At 49.3% G+C, this 22,830-nt stretch overlaps 1 protein-coding gene across 9 annotated transcripts in view; it reads right to left on the bottom strand.

Annotated features, from left to right (window-relative positions):
* Nucleotides 1–22,830, bottom strand: part of ADGRB1 (adhesion G protein-coupled receptor B1) — a 280,607-nt gene that overhangs the window by 178,890 nt on the left and 78,887 nt on the right. For all 9 annotated transcript variants that reach the window (XM_038127279.1, XM_038127283.1, XM_038127286.1 and 6 more), the window contains exon 2: nt 21,436–22,355. In XM_038127279.1, the coding sequence (XP_037983207.1) occupies nt 21,436–22,183 (748 nt within the window). In that variant the 5' untranslated portion in view covers nt 22,184–22,355. The remainder of the gene's footprint in view (nt 1–21,435; nt 22,356–22,830) is intronic.

The following is a 22,830-nucleotide window of genomic DNA, read 5'->3' as shown; positions in this document are numbered from 1 at the left end:
GATTATTAGGGATGGACTGGGTAAGGATTACGGGTGGGTTGAGTAGCTCCTGCCTAGGGATGGATGAGCCAGTCCCAAGGTGGTTCTGGTTCTTGAGTCTTGATACAGCAAATTGAAAAGGATGGTCATCAGTGTTACAGGACATTTCAGACTGGTCTGGGGACAGATTTGTTCAGATTTTTGCATCCCCACCCTATCTGGGCAACAGCACGAGCTAATTTTGGAAGGCAGAGAGGGAACATGGAAAGCAGACCTGCAGTTGTCATGACAGGAATCTGGGAATGATGCACATTTTCAGCTGTTACTGGTGCTGTTTCTCTGTGCATCAGTTTACAGGAACATCATTCAGGCTGGGGACATGTGGGAAGGATAAGTCATTCCCTGTCTAGCGAGCTCTCCAACTTACCCAGCCTGGAACACCCACAGGCCCTCCCCAGGCTACCCTGGGCTCCATCTGGACTCTGCTTTTCAGGTAGAAGTTCTAAACCACTTCCCAAGTCCCCAGCCAGCAGAGAATCATGGAATCCTACCATGGTTTGGGTTGGAAGAGATGTTAATCTTGTTCCAATCCACCTTCCACTATCCCAGAGTGCTCCAAGTTCTGTTCAACCTGGCCTTGGACTCTTCCAGGGATGGAGAAACCCCAGGTTCTCTGGGCAGCCTTTACCAGGGCCTCCCCACCCTCACAGGGAAGAATTTCTTCCCAATATCCAATTTGAACCTGCCCTTCTTCGTCTTAAGGCCATTCCCCCTTGTCCTGTCACTGTATACCCTTAAAAAAACAAACAAATATCCTGAAACAACATCATTGGTGGGGCTTAAAAATCTACAAATGGAAGAGCTACCAAGACCTCAGAAGATGAACAAGAGTTTCATAAGTAATGAATAACATGAATTATTTTTCCTGAACTTCATCTTCCCATGGCTCGCAGAGCAGCCACACAACACAGCTGTGCTGGAAGAAGGAATATAAAGCTTATTTTACCCAGCACCAAAGTGCAGCTGATTCTGATGTGGAACACCCCAGTTTCCAATTGACAGTGGTTTTGGGAAAGCCATGCTTTAGCAGTCATTGTTCCAGAACTTTCCAGGCAAGCAGGATCTCCAGGGTGAAAATGCTTTTCCAGCACCTCTGTGATAGGATCTCACTCAGGAGCAGGAAAAATGAAACGAAACAAGCACACAAAAACCTCTCACAAAATCCAGTGACAGCAGAGCAGCAGAGCCAAGACCTCAGCACAGAGCAGAGCAAAGAGGATCCATCAGGGCATTTGATGGTAAGAGATCCCTAAAACTCTTTTTCTTACAATATCTAAGTTGTTTTCTGACCTAAAGACAATTTTTTCATGGAAGCATCTGGGTTTTTCTGTGTTTTTAAATAAAAGAGGCAAACTCTTTTAACAGAACTCGATGTTCTGTGTGGGACATTCCTGCTAGACCCATTTTGAGGGGGAGCAGGAAGACAAGAACTGGAAGTGTGTCACTGCTGGGGGAGTTAGGAGGAGTTTTTTAAAGGGTTTGGAGAAATAAAAGGGCATGAAATTTAAGACAAAACTCTTCAAGTGGGTGAAAATATTCTCCCATGTCTAATTAGGAATTAGAAGAAGGTTCAAAAGGAAATGAAAGATCTGTGATGTGAATCATAGAATGAAAGTTCTGCGATGTGAATCACAGAATCATGGAATGGCTTGGGCTGGAAGGGACCTTAAAGATCATCTCATTTGAGCTGGAAGGGACTTTGATTGTCACCTAATTCCAACCCTCCTGACAGGAGCAGGGACACCTTCCACTATCCCAGGTTGCTCCAAACCTCTCCAACCTGGTTTTGGACACTTCCAGGAACAGGTCAGCGACAGCTACTCTGGGCACCCTGTGCCAGGACCTCACCATCCTCACAGGGAAGAATTTCTTCCAAATATCCATCTGAGGCTCTGGAAAGAAAAGAAGTGTTTCTGTTCTTGCACTTGGACTCCTGGGAATGGGTCAGTAAAAAGCCCAGCTTGTGGTACACCCCGAGGCAGAGCGGCAGCAGAACTCTTCCCTGGTCCTCTTGCCCTCTGCAGGTTTAGGGGACACTTCCATTAGTCCTGGATAGGAGTAGGCATTTTGGATAGGTGGGAATTGCAAGGAAAATAAGAAAAAAAAGGGAGGAATGCAGCCCTGACAGCAAGTGACAGGACAAAGCAAAATGGCCTGCAGTTGAACTAAGGTAGGTTCAGGTTGGGTAACAGGAAAAATTTCTTGACTGAACAGTGATTGAACATTGGAACAGGCTGCCCAGGGGAGTGGTGGAGTCATCATCCCTGGGAGTGTTTAAAAACTGAGCAGACCTAGCACTTTGCCATATGGTTTAGTGGGCAAGGTGGTGACCAGCTGAAGGCTGGATTTGATGATCTTGGAGTCTTTTCCAGCCTTAATGATTCAATGATTCTATGAAGGAGAAAAAGAGAATGAAAGAAAAAGAAGGAGGGAGGGAAGGAGGGGAGGAAGGAAGGAAGGAAGGGAGGGAGGAAGGGAGGGAGGGAGGGAGGGAGGGAGGGAGGAAGGAAGGAAGGAAGGAAGTGGCGGAAGGAAGGAAGTGGCGGAAGGAAGGAAGTGGCGGAAGGAAGGAAGGAAGTGGCGGAAGGAAGTGGTGGAAGGAAGTGGCGGAAGGAAGGAAGGAAGTGGCGGAAGGAAGGAAAGAAGGAAGGAAGGAAGGAAGGAAGGAAGGAAGGAAGGAAGGAAGGAAGGAAGGAAGGAAGGAAGGAAGGAAGGAAGGAAGGAAGGAAGGAAGGAAGGAAGTGGCGGAAGGAAGGAAGGAAGGAAGGAAGGAAGGAAGGAAGGAAGGAAGGAAGGAAGGAAGGAAGGAAGGAAGGAAGGAAGGAAGGAAGGAAGGAAGGAAGGAAGGAAGGAAGTGGCGGAAGGAAGGAAGTGGCGGAAGGAAGGAAGGAAGTGGCGGAAGGAAGTGGCGGAAGGAAGTGGCGGAAGGAAGTGGCGGAAGGAAGGAAGTGGCGGAAGGAAGGAAGGAAGGAAGGAAGGAAGGAAGGAAGGAAGGAAGGAAGGAAGGAAGGAAGGAAGGAAGGAAGGAAGGAAGGAAGGAAGGAAGGAAGGAAGGAAGGAAGGAAGGAAGGAAGTGGCGGAAGGAAGTGGCGGAAGTGGCGGAAGTGGCGGAAGTGGCGGAAGTGGCGGAAGTGGCGGAAGGAAGGAAGGAAGGAAGGAAGGAAGGAAGGAAGTGGCGGAAGGAAGGAAGGAAGGAAGGAAGGAAGGAAGGAAATTGCTTTTTCCTACTAACCTCTCTGAAAGCCTTAAAGATATTTAAATCCTTTATTCATGTGGGGAAACTGAGGCACAAAGACATTAAATTTCTTGCCCAAAGACATGCTGGCCACCCATGAGCAGAGACCAGAAGTACCTTTCCTCTGTTATGTGAGACCGAGGACAGTCACTTGATGGGTATAAAATCCATTCAGGAAGGGGTGAATGGAAGGGGTTGGACACCACATGGAAGGGGTTGGACACCACATCCCACCAGCAGCAGCCTCGGAGAGGCTGCATTTGCAGAGCCCTGGCTCCAGAGCTCAGCTCCTGGTGGCTGTGTCTCCCGGAGTGAGAGCAGCATCTGCTCAGAGAAGCAGGGCACAGCCGAGCAGAACAAAAGGTCAACTGCTTCCTCCCCCCGCTCCCCTCCAGGTTGGAAGCAGGGAGAGCTCTCCACAGCACCGTGGATGTTCCCTGGGCTCCTCACCCCGCTGATAATTATCCCACCAGGCCATGCGAGAGCAGCAAAGCCCCCTTGGGGCCAGCGTGTCGCGGAGGGAAGCAAAGTGGAGGAAAAGCTGCACGCTCACGGCCGCCCTGGATCCTGGAGAGGAAGAAACCCAACCCAGCCAGTCCCTTCCCCATGACCTGAGCTCACCCCTGCGTCCAGGGAACCTTATGGGCTGTGACACAGGACCAGGCTTGCAGGAGGGGATTGTGGCTTCCCGGGACGCGGAGCGCTGAAGGGGACACGGCGTAGGTTCGGAGTCATCGCGGGGGTCTGGGAATTCTTCCTGCTGCCTTGATTCAATGTGACAAACTCATTTCTTCTGCAGCGTGGCTGCGTTTAACCAAATGGCAACTTCTGTCCTGGGCTGAGATGTGGCATTTGGGAGGGCAGAGCTGTGGCATTTTGGAGAGCACAGCTGTCTCTCCCAGGGAGGCCCCACAACCACATTGACCTAAGTAGATTGTGGTAAATGTTCTGTCCCCTCCTGCCATCCCCAAACTTTATGGGGTGGCCCCAAAGATGAACACACAGCTCCACACATGGCTTTAATCCTCTAACCCAGCATCCCAGACCTTTTTTAACCCCCTGGCTCCTTGCACCCACTGGAAATCACCTGGATCTGCCGAACTCTGCTGTGCATGCATCACCCTGAGTCTCCATGCTTCGGGGAGCTGTGCCCACAGGAACATGGAATTTCCAACAATTTGGGTTGGAAAAGACCTTAAAGATCATCTCATTCCACACCCTTCTGCTCGACCAGGTTGCTCCAAGCCCTGTCCAACCTGGCCTTGGACACTTCTAAGGATGGGGCAGCCACAGCTTCTCTGGGCACCCTGTGCCAAGGCCTCACCACCTTCACAGTGAAGAAATTAATCCTCTGGAGCTCTTACAAAGATAGAAAGCCAGGTGTTCATCTCTAAATGGCCTCCAAATCCCAACTTCTTCCAGAAACCTGATCCAGCTGGTCACAGACTGAGCGTCCAGCTGCCAAGCTCAGCTCCTTGAAGTTCACTCAGGTTTGGGGCCAGGTCGCTCTTGCTCATTCAGAATATCTGAATGCTAAAACACCCTGGACAAACACCCTGCTCCACCCACAGCCCACACCCCCTGCTTCCAGCAGGATCCAGGGCATCCAACACTGATCAGCAACAGGAGCAAAACCTTTTCCTTTAATGCCCCAAGCTGGCCAAGAGCACCACACCAGGGACAGATTTGAGCCCTGCAGGGAAGAAAACATCACTTTACCCCCTGAGAGAAGGGAGAGCTTTGCTTTCAGAGGAGCAAATGCCATCTGTTCCCATCGCCCACAGATCCGGCCACGCTGCGCGGCTGCGTCACCGCTCCGCCGAGCACAAGGCATCAGACACAGGCTCCAGAAGCAAGGAATGCTTAACCCTCCTCAATCCTGCCCAGCAGGATGCTGCCAGGACAAAACCAGGCCATGAACACCATCACACCTGAGCTGGCACAGTGTAGGGCTGGCAGTGCCCAAAAGGTGCCCCAAGAAATTACTCCAAACATCCCTGGTGATGCTGCATCCGAGGAGGGAAATCTGGAAAAATCAGGGGGGAGGACTAGGGAGCAGAATAGACTGCAAAGCAGAGGGAAGACAGCCAGGTTTGGCTCATTGCTTCTGGCCCCCTTGTTGCCAGGAAATCCCTTTCACACCCACAGGAGGAGGCCTTCAGCAGCAAAAGAGCAGGGAAGCTCCTTTGGGATGGAAACCACCTCTGCCAGAGAGACCTGGAGTAAACGGGGCAGAGGAAAACCTGATTCCTGTGCTTCCTCCTCCAGCTGAAACCTGCTTTGTTCAGAGGGTTCCTGTATCCCTGTTTAATGATCCACTCTGCATTTACATTTAATTAGAGGAATGAAAGAACCAATTAACAAGATCTACACCGAGTGCAAACAAAAGGGATGGCTGGTGACTCAGCTGCAGGGGCAGAGCCAAGGGCTGGGGCTTTGCAGGCAGCTTAACCAGACCTCAGGGCAGGCTGTGGCCAGGAGGCACCGTCCTTGTGCCTCCTTTCTGACAGTTCAGGGGTTGCTCCATGCTTTGGGCCCCTTCATGGATCCAAATTCAAACTCATCCCTGTTTTTCTCCCTTGCAGTTGGTTTTCATCTGGATAATGAGCAGAGTCACTCACCGCACACTGTAATATTGCTGATGTGGGGGAGGCCAAGACCTTGCTCAGAGAAAGGCAGGGAGGCCAAAGCACACCTCTCAGGATGATTTTGGCTCACTAGGGTCTCAGAAATTCCCCAAAGGATACAACTCCCTGTGCACAGCTGCTGTGGGGGCTTTAACTTGCACCCCTGGAATTTATCCTGCATCACCCATCCTGTGACAGCACGACTGCCTGTGGGTTCCCACAGCCAATCAGATCAAGTAAGTGATTAAAAAAAGCTTACTTTTTTTGTTTTTAAGCTACACCAGCTCCCCATCCAATGTGGAGGTGGTGGGTGCTGAGGAAGCTTGGTGCACTGAGCTGTGTGAGTTGATCCCAGCCCTTCCTGCAGTGTGAAAATCACGTGCAATGAGAGTGAAAATGCTGCCAGTGCTGGTCCAAACTGAGCATGAACAGAACAGGTGTGTCAGCCCTTCTCACAGGGCTGGATCTCGTTAATCCCAGATGAAGAAACATCTCCTCTGTCCTGCTGTGAGCCAGAGCTCATCGCGCCGAGCCCAGCTCCAAATTAAAACAGGCATGGAAAAGTGTGGGTAAGGAAGATTCCAGATGGAATCCTTGCAATAAGAGGTCAGGCTTGAAAGGAAGGGAGCAACAAGAGGGTGGGGAACTCAACCCCCATTCAGGGCCTGAGGATGATCATGAAGAGGGGGCAGGCAGGAGAATAACCTGAAGGTTGGCTGAGGGTGATGTGAGAGCGAATCTCAGCAACCATGAAAGGGGAAACCTCCTGAAGGTTTAGACTTACTGAGAGCCTCTTTTCAATTTTAATTATTGATTTCTTTGTTTGCTTTAGTGCTGTGGAAAGATACGGCCTCAGCAGTGGAGGAATGCCGTGGGATACACAGGCTTTAGCAACATGCTGCCTGCAGTGCTTTTAGCCCTTAGGGATAGATCCCACAGAAAAACCTCACTTGGAAAGGGGATGGAGAGGAGCCAGCAAGGTCAGGTGGTACCCCATTTCATCCCAAAAATAATAATTTCAGTTAGAACCAGTGCAAAGCTGTGCTCAGACTGAGATGTCACCATAACCACTCTTCATCCTCCTCCTCCACTATCCAGTCTCCTTGCTAAAGATCCTGACTCCTTCCTTCTGAGGCTTATTTTGGGATAGGTCAGGGCCTGCCCTCACACCCACCACCCACCTCCTGGAGCAGCTCTTAGTTGGCTCAGAGGGGAGCTCAGGGTGACTTGCTGAGAAGTGAACGTCTCCACTGGGGCCAGCTGGAGTTACTCACTGCCTCACACGGGCCGTGGGAGCTGAGTTCCTCTGCTGCTCAGTCAGTCAGCTCAAATCAGAGCTGAGAGACAGAGCTTGTGGCACAAAGAGATCAGCACACCATTTACTGCAGTGGATGTCCCAGATACAGTAATGAGGGTTATGATCAAACTGAGCTTGGAGAATGGCACGTCCTAGGACACATGTGCTGGCAAATGAATCCCTGTCATTACCTGATCTGCCCAAATCTGAGCTTCCCTGCCTCTCACAGTGCTGTCAGTAAAGATTTTTGAGTAGTGAGCAAGAATTTTCAGTCTGGACTCACTCCTCTTAATGGTCTCTCCAGCTCTTTTGTTGAGCCACCTCCAGCTGTGCTGATGCACAAGTGAGGAGTGTGGATCCATTATCAGAGAACAACCTTGACTTGCCCACCCTTGGATCACATCCAGAACAGCAGCAGATGCCCCAGCCATGACCAGAGCACAAACAAGAGCAGCCCAGTGTTCTCACCTCCACAAATGGAGCATCACAGAGGTGACAGCACCTTCAGAAGATGGAATGGAGACTTTTTCAATTGGACAAATCATTATTAAGACCAACCTGCTTTTGTTCTTGCTCACCCTGGTGTAAAATCAGAGCCCTTCAGGTCAGCTGAGGAGTGACCCCACCTTTGCACTGAACTCTGGTTCTTTCTTGATTTAGGTTGAAAAAAATCAGTATTAGGCAGGCAGCAAATGGAGTAATCAGTGTGATAGATAGAGGCATCCTCAGGGCACAACGCATTTCATCACTGAAGCACTGAAAACCTACCCTGGGCCACCAGAGATATTTTCTCTGTGCCACCCACCTGCCTCCTTCAATGCTGGACATTGCCTCTGCTTCTAGAGTAAATGCCAGGGTGTCATCATTTGTAATATGATTCTTTTCCTAAAAGAGAAGCAACACCATGACCAGACTTTAATCATACCAACCACTGGAGTATTTATTGACTATTACAACTATTCCCATCCAGACTTGCTAAGAGCCATCATCACAGCTCAGGGAGTGCTGGTGCTCAGCACTGTGCATCTGTTTGCTAAAAGATGCCAATTGCTCTCAAGATCTGAGTCAGAATAAAGGAAGAAAAGAATAGGAGGGGGGAAAATCACATGCAAAAATGCCTCGACTTCTTCAAGGTCATGGGCAGATGAAGGATCAGAGCTTAGGCTCTCCTACAGGGTTCTGGACCAGCATCTTTAGACCCTTCCCATCACAAGACTAAGCTAAATTGGGTGCTGAGCCCATGTCACGCACTACAGATGACACACTCCCAATATAAAACTAATTTCAGCATGCTGCACCATAAGAAAACACCCACATGGAATGAAGTTTAAACTAACATTATTTTTCTTCTTTTTTTGGCAAGAATACATAAGTGGCAAGACCAGATGTTTCATGAATTCATGCACTCTATCGTCTTGTCTGCCTTCGGTAAAAGCAAAAATCCAGAGCAGAAATGTGCAATCAATATTTGGGTTTTTCAGGCCAGAAGTATTGGGCAAGGTGGCTGGTCCAGGTTTTCCCTCTGTTTTATTTTTTCAAAAGCATCATCTAAAACAAAACCAACAAATTCACTTTCCAGGTGCGGCCAAAGATTTTCTTCAGCCTCAAACACTCACAACCCTAAAGAGCCCTTGAGCATGGGATCACAGAGAGGTTTGAGTTGGGAGGGACCTTAAAAATCACCCAGTTCCAACCCCTGCCATGGGCAGGAACACCTTCCACTATCCCAGGTTGCTCCAAGCCCTGTCCTGCCAGGCCTTGAACACTTCCAGGGAGGGGGAATACACAACCTCTTGGGGCAACCTGTGGCAGGGCCTCATCACCCTTAAAGCAAATAATTTCTTCCCAATATCTAAAAGTCCACCCTCCTCCAACTGAGGCCATTCCTCTCTGTTCTATCACTACGAGCCCTCATGAAAAGTCCCTCTCCGGCTTTCCTGACATCTGGATAATTCCAGGTCTGCCTCCACCTCCTCCTGTGCATCTCTAGATGACCTAGACCTCTCCAGATGATCCACTGACCTCTGCCCATGGCAGAACCTGAAGGGATCAATCCCTCCAAGATTCCTATTTATTTACATCCTGCTCCACAATCCTAAGGAGCCCATGGGCTGGGGAGGCCCCACTGGCTAAAAGACCCCTGGCTGTCATTTCTGTGTATCTTTCTAATGGTAGTTGAAGAAACATATTAACCTTTTTATTTCTTAGTTCCCTTCAAGAACAAACAACAGGAAAAAAATGTGTTGTGCCTCAGGCAGTCTTTTTTATTACCTTATTTGGAGTCCATGCAATAAAGTCCATTAATTAAAACATGAATATTTAAAACTGCTTTCAAGAATGGCAGCCTTATCTCACCAGAGGGAAGAAGAAAGAAGAGGGGAGGGGAAAAAAAGGGGGAAAAAAAGTGGTAAAACACGAGAAAGGCAGAAGATAGTTCATTTTGCCAGAGGAGCATTCAATTATTTAATTGCTGAATTAATGCTTTGTCCCCAGGTGACACTGGATGTTCATTTGCAGCGGGAGGATCTGGATGGAAAAAGGTGGGGAGGGAAGGAGCGGGGGCGAAGGCGAATACTTGGAGTTGTAATTAAAATGTGAGGTAGACAAAGTTGTCGTTTCTGTGAGTGCTGCCTTTCGAAGAGAGAACTTCCTCCGTGGAATGGTCCTCGAAAGCAGAACAGCCACAATTATCCACTGCACTGAGGACCAGACAGGGAGAGGCAGCTCAGCATCACAGCACTTGCCTTGGAGGGACTCTGCTCCTCAAAAACACACCTGAAGGTCTTGGTGTAATGGGAAACAGCCCTCAGGGTGGAAAATGGAGACAGGAATGGGAAATATGGGAGCCAGGAGTGTATTTCAAACCCTGCACTGGGCTTGTTCACAGATACCACACCTGAGCTGGGATGTGGGGAAGGAAGGAGTTGAGGAGCAGCCAAAAGTCTCCAAAACCACAACTCTTCAGGAAAAGCCCCCAAAAACCAGTGTGGATGCTGCAGGGGTAGATGCTGCATGATAAGCCTCACATCAGGGAGTGGAGAGAGCTTTGAGGAAGAGCTGGGGGTCCTTAGGAGGAGTTCAAACCATCAGTCAAGCACAAACTGGACTTAAAGCAGATCAGAAGCATTGTATGGAGCAGGAGAAGTCTGTGCTGTGGAGGGTGGGGCAGAGGGATGCATATCCCACATTTTTTTGGGGATTTGGGGACAGCTTTGGCTGATGCAACCTCAGAGCAAGTCCTTTCTTTGTCCCCTCAGAACCCCAAACCACGCAGGTTGTCCTTTCCCACCGAGCTCTCAAGCCACTCTGGGGAGCCCCTCAGTGTGCTTTGGCTCTGGGGGGAGTAACAGAAATTCTACTTTTGTGGGAAGCATCCCACCAGTATGAACAAAGCCATTTCCTCCTGAAATGCACCGGGAGGCACAGAGAGGCCTCATGGCACATTTTGGGAGAAGCAGGGAAAGGCTGAAGGATGAGTCAGCCTCTTGTTCCTGCAGTCAGTTTGCACACTGGAGGTCTCCATGGATGCTCTCCCTTGAGTGGGAAGCTGCAGGTCCTGGGTCGGTGTGTGGGGGCATGTTGGGGCTTCCCATGGGAGTCTCAGCACTGGGATTTGTTCATGGATGAGTTGGAAGAGACCTTAAAAATAATTTAGTCCCAACCCCCTGACACAGGCAGGGACACATTCCCCTATCCCAGGTGGCTCCAAGCCCTGTCCAACCTGACCTTGAACTCTTCCAGGGATGGGGCAGCCACAGCTTCTCTGGAAAATTTGAGCCATGGCCTCAGCACCTTCACAGGGAAGAATTCCTTCCTAACATCCAATCTAAAGGTGCCCTGCTTAAACTTAGGATCATTCCTCCTTGTCCTGTCACTACATGTACTTGCAAAAAGTCCCTTTCCAGGTCTCTTGTAGCCCCTTCAGCCACTGGAAGGGGCTCTGAGGTCTCCCTGGAGCCTTCTCTTCTCCAGACTGGACATTCCCAGCTGTCCCAGCCTTGCTCCACATTCCCTTGTGTGTGCACATCCACACTCCAGACCCAGCTGTGTGCCTGTGCCTCTGGCTCTCTGGACATGCACAAAAGGAGATGTGCCCCAGGACAGCTCTGTGCTTCATCCATTCCTTCCTCTACCACATTTTCATTCATTTTATTTCTTTCTGTGGTATTAAAAGCATTTCTTTGAGTGCCCAGTGCCTGCCCTGGCTCACTGAGAGGAATTCTGATCCAGAGAGAGAAGATGCAAGACAAACACTCCTCCACAAACCTTTGAAGCCTTCAGACCTATTTATGGCATTTCTCCAAAGCCTTCTGCTCATCCATCCCCTCTCCAGAGAGCAGGACCCACTCCTGCTGGGTGACACAGCTCACCCAGTACATACTGGAAACCCCAGATCTCCTCTTGTTCTGCTCCTGGGATTTTTTGTTTACTTTGTCATAGGTCCCTTTTCCTCCTGCACCCAGCACAGGAGCATCCCCACCCCAGGAGTGGAAGTGAAACCCCAAAACCAGAATAAATATGTGGGACCATGAGGGAGGGGTGCCAGGACACCTGATAAAATGCTGGGTCAGGTTTTCTTTCCAGGTAAAACCCCAAGGAAAGGTAATTTATGGGTTTATCTGTCTGATTTGTACTCCTTCAACCACCATTTGAGGCCAGTTTCACCCCAAGGATGCTCAGTCTATGAAGTTTCTGGTGAGTATAAGCTCAGCCTGAGTGATCCCACTCACCAAAAAAACAGCTAATACAGCATTAACTGGTTTATCTGATCCACCATCCCATCCAGAAATGCTCCAGATATCCTATGGTAAGTTCAGTAAAAGCCCCAGGAGGGTACTGGTAGCAGGACAATCCCAAAGGCATTGCTTAAAATGAGGGTCATTAAGGATTTGGATATGAGAAGCAATGAGAAGAGTTGAGATTATCACAGGAGACTTCACATGGTAGGAAATTACATCCTTCCCAGTAATCATAGAGCTCTGTTTTTCAGAAGGGACAGTAGAGTGCCAAGCTGGGGGCCAATCCAGCAGGAGTGGGGATGGTTGGTCATGGTGTTTAAAGATTTGGAAAAGCTTCAACTTTCCTCTTCCCCTGCCCTGAAGCAAAAAAAAAAGCCAACAGATTGTGCCAAGACCAAACCCACACTGAACACTCCCCCAGCTCCAGTGAAAACAGGCTCAAACGTGACACTGCTGAGCTGGGACGGGACACCAGGGCTGGTGGGAGGAAAGGGATGGCACACATGGGGACACTGCTGGTGAATCTGCTGAGCCAGGAAAGCCATCCCTGCCCTGGCAGCGGGTGGGATCCATCGTGGCTCTCCCACAAGGTCTGTTTTCTCCTTGATGATTCCTCAGCTGCTGTGGGTCCATGGAGGCAGCTGGCTGAACTCCCCAAAGAGGCTTCCTGAGCTCCTCTGTGACCCAAAAGCACAGAAGCACGACAAGCAATCTCCTTAATGACTTCTCTGTGGTTACCTGGGGACTCTCCTGGTCCCTGCATCTTTTCTTCTTCATCAAGTGACTCCCCAGCAACCCAGCCATCCTCCTGAGCAGCTCCTTTGCTGCCTTCTGTCGGCCTTCCTCTTACAAACATCGCTGGTCTCAAGTCATGGCACCACTCCTTGATGTTGGCTGACCCTAAAGAGGATGCTCAGAGGGCTGGAGCACCTCTCCTATGAAAACAGGCTGGGAGAGTTGGGGTTTTCCAGCTTAGAGCTCCAGGGAGACCGGACACGGGTTGCCCAGAGAACTGGTGGATGCCCCACCCCCTGGGAGTGTCCAAGGTCAGGTTGGATGGAACTCTGAGAAATCTGGTCCAGTGGAAAGTTTCCCTGTCCATGGCAGGGGGTTGAAATGTGATGATGATGTTTAACGTCCCTTCCAAACCAAAGCATTCCATGATTCTATGAATTCCTGCCAAGCAGGACATTAAAATGAAAAACAAACAACTAAACCCAGCAAATTAAACAAAGGAGAAAGAAAGGGCATGAAAAGGAGAGGATTTTGTGGACAGAAATTGTCATCAGTCAATTTACTGATAATTCTTTAACTGACCCCTGCTAACAGGGAAGAAGACAAGTGTTGAATAAACCCAGCTGTGAGCAGCAGTCCTTGCACATCTTCCTGAGTACTCTTCTCATGGGAATGGCCAGTGGCATCCTTCTAAGCACATCCAAAACTGGAATTCTGGTCTAAAACCCCTTCTAATCTAGATCTGTAGAGATTATTTAGTCCCAGGTTAATGGGCATCAAGAGCAAACTGGTACCATCAAGCACTACTTCCACCAAGCACAACTGCCCAGAGACTTGGTGGATGTCCCATCCCTGTAAGTGTTCAAAGCCAGGTTGGATGGGGCTTGGAGCAACCTGGGATAGAGGGTTGGAAGGAGATATGTTGAAAGTCCTCTACAACCCAAGCCACTCTGTCATTCTGTGATCTTCATGGACTGGAACTGCTCATGGAGAGTGGAGTGGCATCTCCCTACAACAGGACAATCTTGCCTGTGGCTATATTCACACGCACATCACCCCTGACTTTTAGCCTGGTTGGCCAAGATTTTTGTGGTTGCCTCACAGGGCTCTAACTTTAAAGCCATGGAGCTCAGAGCACACCTGAGCTGCTTCCTTGCCCACCTGAGCTCAGGGCTGGGCACTTATGGAGGTCTAATGGCCAACCTGAACCTGTCCTCATCATCCCCATGGCACATGCCCTGAAGTGCCTCTCCTCCATACCTCTGCTTCTGACCAGAGCTGGTAGGAATGGGATTCTGGTGACAGTCTTGGTCACAAGTTTGGTCAAGTTATGGGAAGGAGATACCAAAACTAACCCTCAATTTCATCCAGCAGGCACTTGGAATAGAGAGATGCATATGAAGTGCACACAGATGACTGAATAAAGCCTTCCATATGGATGGGTTTAGTCTGGGAGAGCACATTAAACAGGGAAATGTGGTGGAAATCACTGTTCTCCTTGTCCTACCTCAGCCTCCAGTAGATCCTGAATCAGAATCTCTGTGTAGGTTCTTTTCTGATCAGTTTTGGGGTCTCAGCAAAAGCTGAGGGGCCAAAACCCTGCATCTTGGTCCTTCAGACTTCAGATTCAGGATATGGACCTGAAAAACCTATTCGGAAAAAGAATAACAGCGCCCCTGCCCCCAGCTGTTTCTCCTGTTTTCAGTGCCACACACTGAATTTCATCATCTTTCCCTGGTATGGGAGCCTTCTACTCAAATACACCCAAACTCCTGACCCAAACTAATGAACAGGGAAGTGCTAGCCTCCAAATCCCAAAATCCAAACTGGCAGAGACCAGGGCATCCTCCTCCACATCCAAGCAAGGCAAAAAAGCCAGGGACTTGCATCAGTTCCTGCCTCAGGGCACAGGGAAGGATCAGACTCCTCAAAGCGCCCTGGAAACAGCGGGGCAAAGTTGCCAGGGCAGCCCAATTTCTTCAGGAAGCCGGAGCTGCAGTTTCACAGCCTCCAGGTCCCTTCTTTACAGCTTCTAAACACCGTGCAGATCCCAAGCCAGTAACTGTTTGTTTAATGACATGGACCACTCAAGACCTATTGAGAGCATTCAGCTTAATGAGGTGTGTGGCAATTATCGCTCTATTGAAACTCGAGCCAGGGAACACAAAGAAATATATTTAAACTCAACAGATCTGCAATTCTGATGTGCTAAAGGACGTCCTTTCCCAGCCTGGCTGTCTCACCGTGCTGAAGGATAAAATATGGGATTTCAGTATCAGATTGTTGTCTGCAAGAAGGGAGTGTGCCAAAAGGGAATTCAGCCGCTGGAGGTGACATTGGCAGAGCCACTCCAGAGACACAGAGTTGCTGAGTCCTCCCCAGGATGCTTGCTGAGAATCCCAAACCAGGTTTCTAACCTAATTATCCCAGGCTTGCTCTGATACCGTCCTGGGGAATGTGGGACTTGTAGGGGATAGTCAACACCCATAGATGTTGTCTAAATTTCACTGATTGTAAGAATGGGAAGATGTGGGGAAAGAGATGAGTGGTGATGCTCTGGAAGTGTCACTGAACCTGCAGGAGAAACAGAAACTCTCCAACAACATTTTTAGTGTTAGAGAATCAAGGCATTGCTTTATTCTGGGAAGGATGCGCAACAGAAATCGTTTCATCCACACATTGCCCGGGTTGTGCAGAGAAAATCCTTCCATCACACATGATCTTTACTAGAGTTTTCACATATTTTATACAGTCAAAACTAAGAGAAATCCATTGGTTCAATGTACGACAGTTCTTAGTATTTGGGGTCTAGGGCGTTCAGGCACCAAACAGGTGAATCAAACACCTGAAAGTCTCTACGGACCCAGCTCCTCTCAAAAAAAAAAAAAAAAATCCATTTTCAGCCTGCTCCTATTCCTAAATACATCAAATATTCAAGGTGGGTGGTGAAAAGGGCCAAATATTTAGGCTAAGTGGTGAAAATGGACAGGAATGCCTCTGTGCACTCTCCCTTTGAGGTGTCAGCACCATCATCCTCATTTTCTGCAGTCATAGAAATGGTGGAAAACTACTCCGGAGATGTGATGATTTTGACTCTGGTGTCAGTGTTTCCCTGCACCTTAATTTCACCTTGTACTCCCAAACAAAACATTTTGCAGTGATTGCTATCGAACCTGAATACGAGAGGATGCGAAAAAAAATTGAAAAAGAAAAAAAAGAAATAGAGAAAAAAGGGAAACTGAAAAGCTGAGCCTTTCACCAGGCTGCCACTCATTAAATTACCCGTAAAAGTCCCCGTCGCAATAATGGGAGTAGTTGCCTGTGAAACTCCCCCGGCAGCTGGATGTAAATTCCACCTTTACTCTCCCTGCGACAACGACGGCGCATTGAGCCGGTAATTGCTGATGTTTCTGCATTGTGATCATGTCCACAAGCTGTTGGGTTCACAATGGAACTGATCGCTTTGCTTTGCTCGTTTTTCTCCACCCCGTCTCTGTAGGGATGGGTCTGCAGGGATGCGTTTAGTGCTGAGAGCAGCCGGGACACGGAATTTCTGCCCTGCCACTTCACAGCAGTGCTGTGTGGTCACGCTTCATTCTCCCTGGGATCCCGTGAAGCACCAGGCGAGGTGTGGGCTGTACATTAGGAAGGGTTTGTTTGCTGAGAGAGTGGTCAAAAATCAGAACGGGCTTTTTAGAGAGGTTGTTGGTGTCCCATCCCTGCCAGTGCTTAAGAAGTATTTGGACAATGCCTTTAATTAAACTTTTGGTCAGGCAGTGGGACTAGATAATCATTGCTGGTCCTTTCCAACTGAAAATTATTATTCTATTCTATTCTATTCCATTCCATTCCATTCCATTCCACTCCAAGTGTAGGGTCTTTGATGATCCCAGAGGAGAACAGTGGGGCAGGCACGGCTTGTGCAGGTCACGGAGATCTCAGTGTTTAAACTGAGCCAGAATCCCCCCTTTCCAGCCCCCAGGGAGGAGTTCTACACATTTGCCTCATCCATAAAACATCCTGACCACAGGCAAGAGGGACATTCCCAGCAGGAGCTGCCCCAGGGTCCAGTGGGGATTCCCTGCAGGTGACAAGGTGACCTCTTTGCCACGTGCCAGGCTCTAACCAACCTCCTCCTCCAGGAGCTGTGAAGGAATATCAGGTCTTGCTGCCAGCTGCTGAGATTTGGAGTTAAGCTGGGGGGACATCAGGTAAAATCCCCACTGATTTCAGCAGTTTACACAGGAAAATTTTACACACGAGGAGAAATCAGTGCTTCCTTGCCCTGTGCTTTGCTGTCCATCTCTCACCACATCCACCCTCTGCTCTCAGGGATATCCAGGGACAGACACAGGTGGAGAAGAGAGGGGCTGGAATGCAGCACACCTTCCTGAGAGGCAGTGAAAATGCACTCACCCAAATCCCTTTGCCATTTGGTTGGCAAATCCAACTCTGAGGCAAAACCAAAGCCAAACACCTTTGTCTGCAAGCTCAGCTGCTCCAGCCAAGGGGATTCTTGCTGGAGGAACAGAGCGTGTGCCATAAGGAGCTGAAGATGTCAAGGAGAGGTTTGAGATCTGCCCCATGGCAATTACTCACAGCTCTTTATCAATCTCTGGAGCTTTCATGGCCACTAAAGCTCATCTCAAACTTAGGAAATGATTTATCGAGTTATTCCTGCCCTGGGTGAGGTTGGAGATTCGAGGGGAGGGGAGCTGTGCCACACAAGATGATTCCTGCAGCAGGAAGGGTGGGAATTGATTCATTTCTGTGCCTCTGGCTCCTCCTCCACATCATGGACCCCACTCAGGAGCCACTCCGCCACAAATCCAGGCAGAAGCTCAGCCCTGCTGAGGAGACCAAAGCATGTTTTGACCAAAAAACACGCCAAGCATGGAGCAAAACCTCCAACAAGAGACCTTTGGAGGGTGTGTCCTGCGAGATTATCTCCTGAGAGATTTATCTCTCTCCTGAGAGATTTATCGAGTCCATGCTTCTTAATGCAGCAGAGGTTGGGAAGGAACTTGTTCATGGGCCTCTCCAAAGAGAGATCAGACACTCTGAGACACCTTAATCATTGTGTCAGAAGTGGAAAAGCACCTAAAAGTGGAAGATGAAACACCACTAACAAAACAGAAGTGATGAGCACATGTGAGGAAGGGAGATTTGATTTTGTTCAGAGCAATGGGGACAGCAAAAGAACAGAAAAATTTAGCAGGAAAGGCAGGAAAATCCCCAGCACTTCAGTCTGGCATTACTGTGTTTCAGTTACCCATTCATTATAAAAGCCCTTTCAGCCCTGGGGCCACCTGATTTATCAAGAAGCAAATAATATCTTTTGAGGGACACTTTTAGCCTTGTTTTGCTGTCAGCATCCTGGATCCCTCCAAGGTGGGGACATGAAGAACAGAAGGACTGCAGAATAATGTTTATCATTTTGGGCCACCAAAATGTGACAGCACTGCAGTGGTCTTCCAGGAACGCTCACATGGAGACAAGACTAATTAGACATTCATTAAGTGCCTAACTCAGCACAGCACTTAAGCACACATTTAACCTTCTCTCATTACAGGGTCACATCAACATCCCTGTTAAAGCTCCAGCTCCAATTACAGAATCCGGCTCACATTTGGGAGGGCCACCAGCACTTTCAGACTGTGAAGAACCAATACCCAGCACTTCAGGAGGTTTTCCCTTCTTCACTCTCCTGTCCTTGCCCCCCAAACCTATTCCAATAATGCCAATTTGCATCCCAAAAAAAGTGAGTTTACATCTAAACATCAGGACTGACAAACAAACCTCTGCCTTCTTCCCACATTTCCTGAATTAGCCAAGGGAGATCTGATAATGGCCAAAAATGGTTTCCATGTAGAATTGTCTTCTCCTGGAAAACACTTCCAGTTCAAGCTGCCCAAGATTTCAAAGCATGTCTTGCTGATCACCAGGGCAAGCCCCATGTGCAGCAAGACCAAAATATCTGAGGGATAACCTGAGGGATTCTTCTGCAACCCACCACTGCCTGCTGTACCCTCTGCAACGTCTGTGTGGGACAGTGAGTGCAAAGACACTCTCGCTAAACCTGGGAAGGAAATTTGGAGCAGTTTCTCCTTCCTCCAGTCACTGAAGAACAGATGCTCCAGATAAGACAGGGTGACTTTGGCAGAGTTTCTTTGTGAAGTTCCCCAGCAAATGATCATAAACTTCCCTGTGCACCTGAGCCAGGTGTAAAATCACTGGCCATGAGTGAAAACAGGCTGTCAGTTATGTTTTCTTGAGAGTCCCTGTAGTTCTGGTGCAATGGGATCCTCTAGGAGTGAAGCTTTTCACAGAGATCTCACGCACAGACCGTGAGCCAAAGCACAGCTGTGTCCACTGCAACATCTCACTGTAGATTTGCACCCATCCATTTGCTTTGGAAGTACCCAAGCAATAAAAAAGGCACATTAGGGAAGGTCAGGTTTCATGTTTCAAAATTGTATTTGTGTACCTGGCAATTCATAGAATGGTTTGAGTTGGAAGGGACCACAAAGATCATCTCATTCCAAGCCCCTGCATGGGCAGGGAACCTTCCACATTCCTTCTTGTGCCTTTAAAGTCATCAGAATAGATTAGTACAACTCACACATCTCCACTTGTTCCAGGATGAAAGTGTTAAGACAGGCCCAGAAACAACAAATGACTCAGAAAGCAGCAGGGAGGGAAAAATAGCAGTGATAATAATAATAAAAAAAAATAAAAAATAAAAGCTTGTTGGGGAAAAAAAAACCCACTACAGATACAATTGGAACAGCAATGATTGCAATAACCAGCATCAGCACTTGGAAATCAGGAACCCTATCAAAATATTCCACCCACAAGATGCTGTTAAGGGATTGCTGACTCCCTGTCCAAATTGGATCTCGCCTCCATCTTCCTGATCAAGCCTTTGCATAAATCAAAACAGACACAGTGACAGACAGAGCAGCACATGGAGAGCCCGGGCACCCTGCAAGCACCGTTTCTGTGTGGATGGCATCCCACCAGCCAAGATGATAATTCCCTGTCTCCAGTATGGAGCAGATGTGAGCAGCCAGCAGAAAAATTATCTGCACTCTACAAATATTTGACACCCAAAAAGGATTTTGATTCAGCCACCCCTTGAGCCTCTTTCATATTTACTTTGTGGGAACATTCAGGCACTCGAGCTGGACTAAGAGATCCCTACAAAAGCCAATATTAAGCTTGAATGCTTCAGGATTTGCTGAAAATCTTATTTCAAATTTCACCTTTGGTTGCAGTGAGAAAGGTCACACTGCTTGGGTGGAACACATAAATCACCCAATCAGCAAATTCCAGGCATGACACATGACTGAACTCGGAGAGGCTCCTCAGAGCTGTTCACACAGGAGAAAAGGGCATTGCAAGGAAAGAAAAAACAACTAAAAAACAACTAACCCAAACCTGGAGAGTCTTGTGCTCATGGCCAGGGAGGGAGGCACGACTGAAGAACTAATCTGCAGGATTTATGGCTCGGCTGTGCCTTCATGTATTGATTCACAGACCAGTGAGAAACAAAATCTCCCCCAAATACACTTAGGAAAGCACGAGTACCTGATCATACCCTGATCTCTCAGCTAACGCCAGGCTGCAGTCTGCAGGAAAATCACTCTGCACAGCAAGAATCTTTGCCTGGTCACCTCCTGCCGACTGCAAAAGCAAAACTGGCCTCTTCCCCTCAACCCTGAGAAATCCCACCCTCAACAGGGGTGGAAAAGCCAGGAAGGATCCCCAAATTCCTGACCCAGACAGATGTCAACTTTCTGCTGGCGGCAGAGGACATTTCAGTCCAGCACCTGAAGAAGATGAGCCCTTGGGGTGAGGCTCAGGTGGGGGTCTGAGACTCTCTGAACTGGAGGCTCCATTCCCTGCCACCTGTGTTGCTGTTTAACATCACACCTCTGCTTTTCCATAACCTGTGCGATGGGGTGGGAGCTGAGAATAAACACCCCGGAGCAGACCTGACACAGGCAGTAAGAAAAAGGCTCCACTTTCAGACCCTCTCCCTGAGTCCCTTCTGCTGGGCAAGACCATGTCAGGTCTCTGGAACATAACTAGACTTCAGGATCATCCCACCTTGACTCACAGCCCTTTTTCTCATGGCTCTCCCACCTCCCCAGTCCTTTCCAGCCCACACCATACTCAAGACCACAATCAAAACCCAGTGAAATATCTGAGGAATGAGCCCAAGTAACCCCATGCAAGCAGTGTGGCAAATGCTCTTTCTTAAAGCCTCCAGAAGGAAAACAAAGCTCAGAACAAAACGAGAGTGCCTTCTGTTGCCATCCCCTTTTGAACCAGACCCAAGGTTTAAGTTTTCCCTAGGAATTAAAAGTGGTTGATAGGGCTGCTGAGAGCAGCCTGCCTCGGGAGGTAGCTTGGATCCTGTTTTTTCTAGGACATCTGTAATTACTTTGGAAAACTGCTCACCCTCAGGTAAGAAGCTCCCTCTCAGCAGCTCGGAGGCTGCAGGAGTAAAACAAGCAATGAACAAGCCCTGAGAAAGAATTGCAACAACTCGGGGAATATTTAGGGGCAGCTGATTTGCAATTCCAGTCGCAGGCTCATAAAGAGCCTCGTGGGTTACCTGACCTGCCTGTCGATTGGGAAATGAGGTTTTTCATGCCAGGCATCCACAGATACGGACACAGAGGTGACGGGGACAGTGTGAGAGCAGAGCCCCAGCAGCCCTCCCTCCCCAACACCCCCCGACCACCCTCCACTCACCCAGGAACTCTGCTCCGTTGCTGTCCTTGGGGCTGCTCACGCAGTTCTCCAGGTAAATTCCATCCTTGTAGCAATCCTCCTTCTTCCTGGTGAACCCCAGGATCTCGCTGGCCTGATCCAGGACCTCCCCTCCCGAGCAGGAGCACGGGGTCTGCATGATGCCACACGGGTGGGAGCTGCTGCTGATGGCCAGGCAGGCGTCCAGCCACTTGCAGAGCATCTGGCAGGCGGCTTTGCTCGGGTTCCTGTTGCCGACCACCAGATACTCCACAGAGAAGTCCCTCTCCTGAGCCTTGGTGGGCTTCCACCTCATGGGCCAGGTGTCCACGCCCGGCGGGGCCGTCTGCTTCATCTGCAGGAATTGTTTGTTGGACTGGAGGAAGGCAAAGCGGGTGGAGCCATCGCAGAGCTTCAACACATCGTCGAAGCTCTCCATGCCCAGGTAGGTGCGGGTGGACTCCAGGAAGGAGTCGAACTGGTAGGTGCGGATGTGCTGGTGGTCACATACGCCGGAGGGCTTGAGGATCTTCATGTACAAAGTGTACCTGCGAGGGTCGGGGTTCTGGATAATCCAAGAGCACAGGGAGGAGTTCAACGGGAAGACGGCGAAGGAGGAGAAATACCCAAAGAATTTCCCCTGGACCAAAGTGGTGCAGGGAGTTTGTGCCAGGTCCAGAGCGACCACGGTCCACACAAAGTAGAGTGGAGATACCAAAAGCAGGTTCAGGGCGGATCCAATGCTCCTCATCCTAGGTCTCTGGTCCTCTGGAACTCAAAGTAAATGTCAAGCAGGTGCCAGATCCTGGACATAACAGGGACCAGCTTAGAGGAAAAGCAGAGTTTAAGAGGCTCTGGATCCGAAATCAAGCCGATCCTCCCATGTCTGGATTTGAGCTCCCTCCTGTGGCCATAAACAACACCTGGAAAAAACAGGGAAGGGAAGAGGAGGGGAAAGAAAGAGATTTGGGATTTGGTCGTTTTGGCGGTACTTTGTTGTTGTTTTTATTAACCCTTCACACGCCTGAGAACCCACACAGCAGCCCCAGTCCCGGCATTTCCCACGGGGGGAAGATGCAGCTCCACATCACCATCCCCAGGCTTGGTTTGGCGGTGTCCCATCCCCAGACTTGGTTTGGGGGTGTCCCCATCGCCAGGAGGGGCCGAACTGTGACTCACCCGGGGATGAGCACAACTGTGACCTGCTTTCCTTCCCTTCCCAGTGCCCCTTGCCCATGCAGATCTCTCTGCTGAGCAGAGAAGAGCCTTGCCTGTGAACCTGAACCATCTCCCCAAAGAAAACAGGGTTGGTATCTGGGTTAGGGAGGCTCCAGCTCTCTCCATCCCCAGGGAGCTGCTTCAGACTTCAGGCTGCACCTGGGAAGGGTGGGCTGGAGG

Source organism: Motacilla alba, chromosome 2 (assembly GCF_015832195.1).
Source record: "Motacilla alba alba isolate MOTALB_02 chromosome 2, Motacilla_alba_V1.0_pri, whole genome shotgun sequence".
Classification (NCBI taxonomy): domain Eukaryota; kingdom Metazoa; phylum Chordata; class Aves; order Passeriformes; family Motacillidae; genus Motacilla; species Motacilla alba.
Note: the sequence above shows the minus strand (reverse complement) of the source record. Positions and strands in the feature narration are given on the sequence as shown.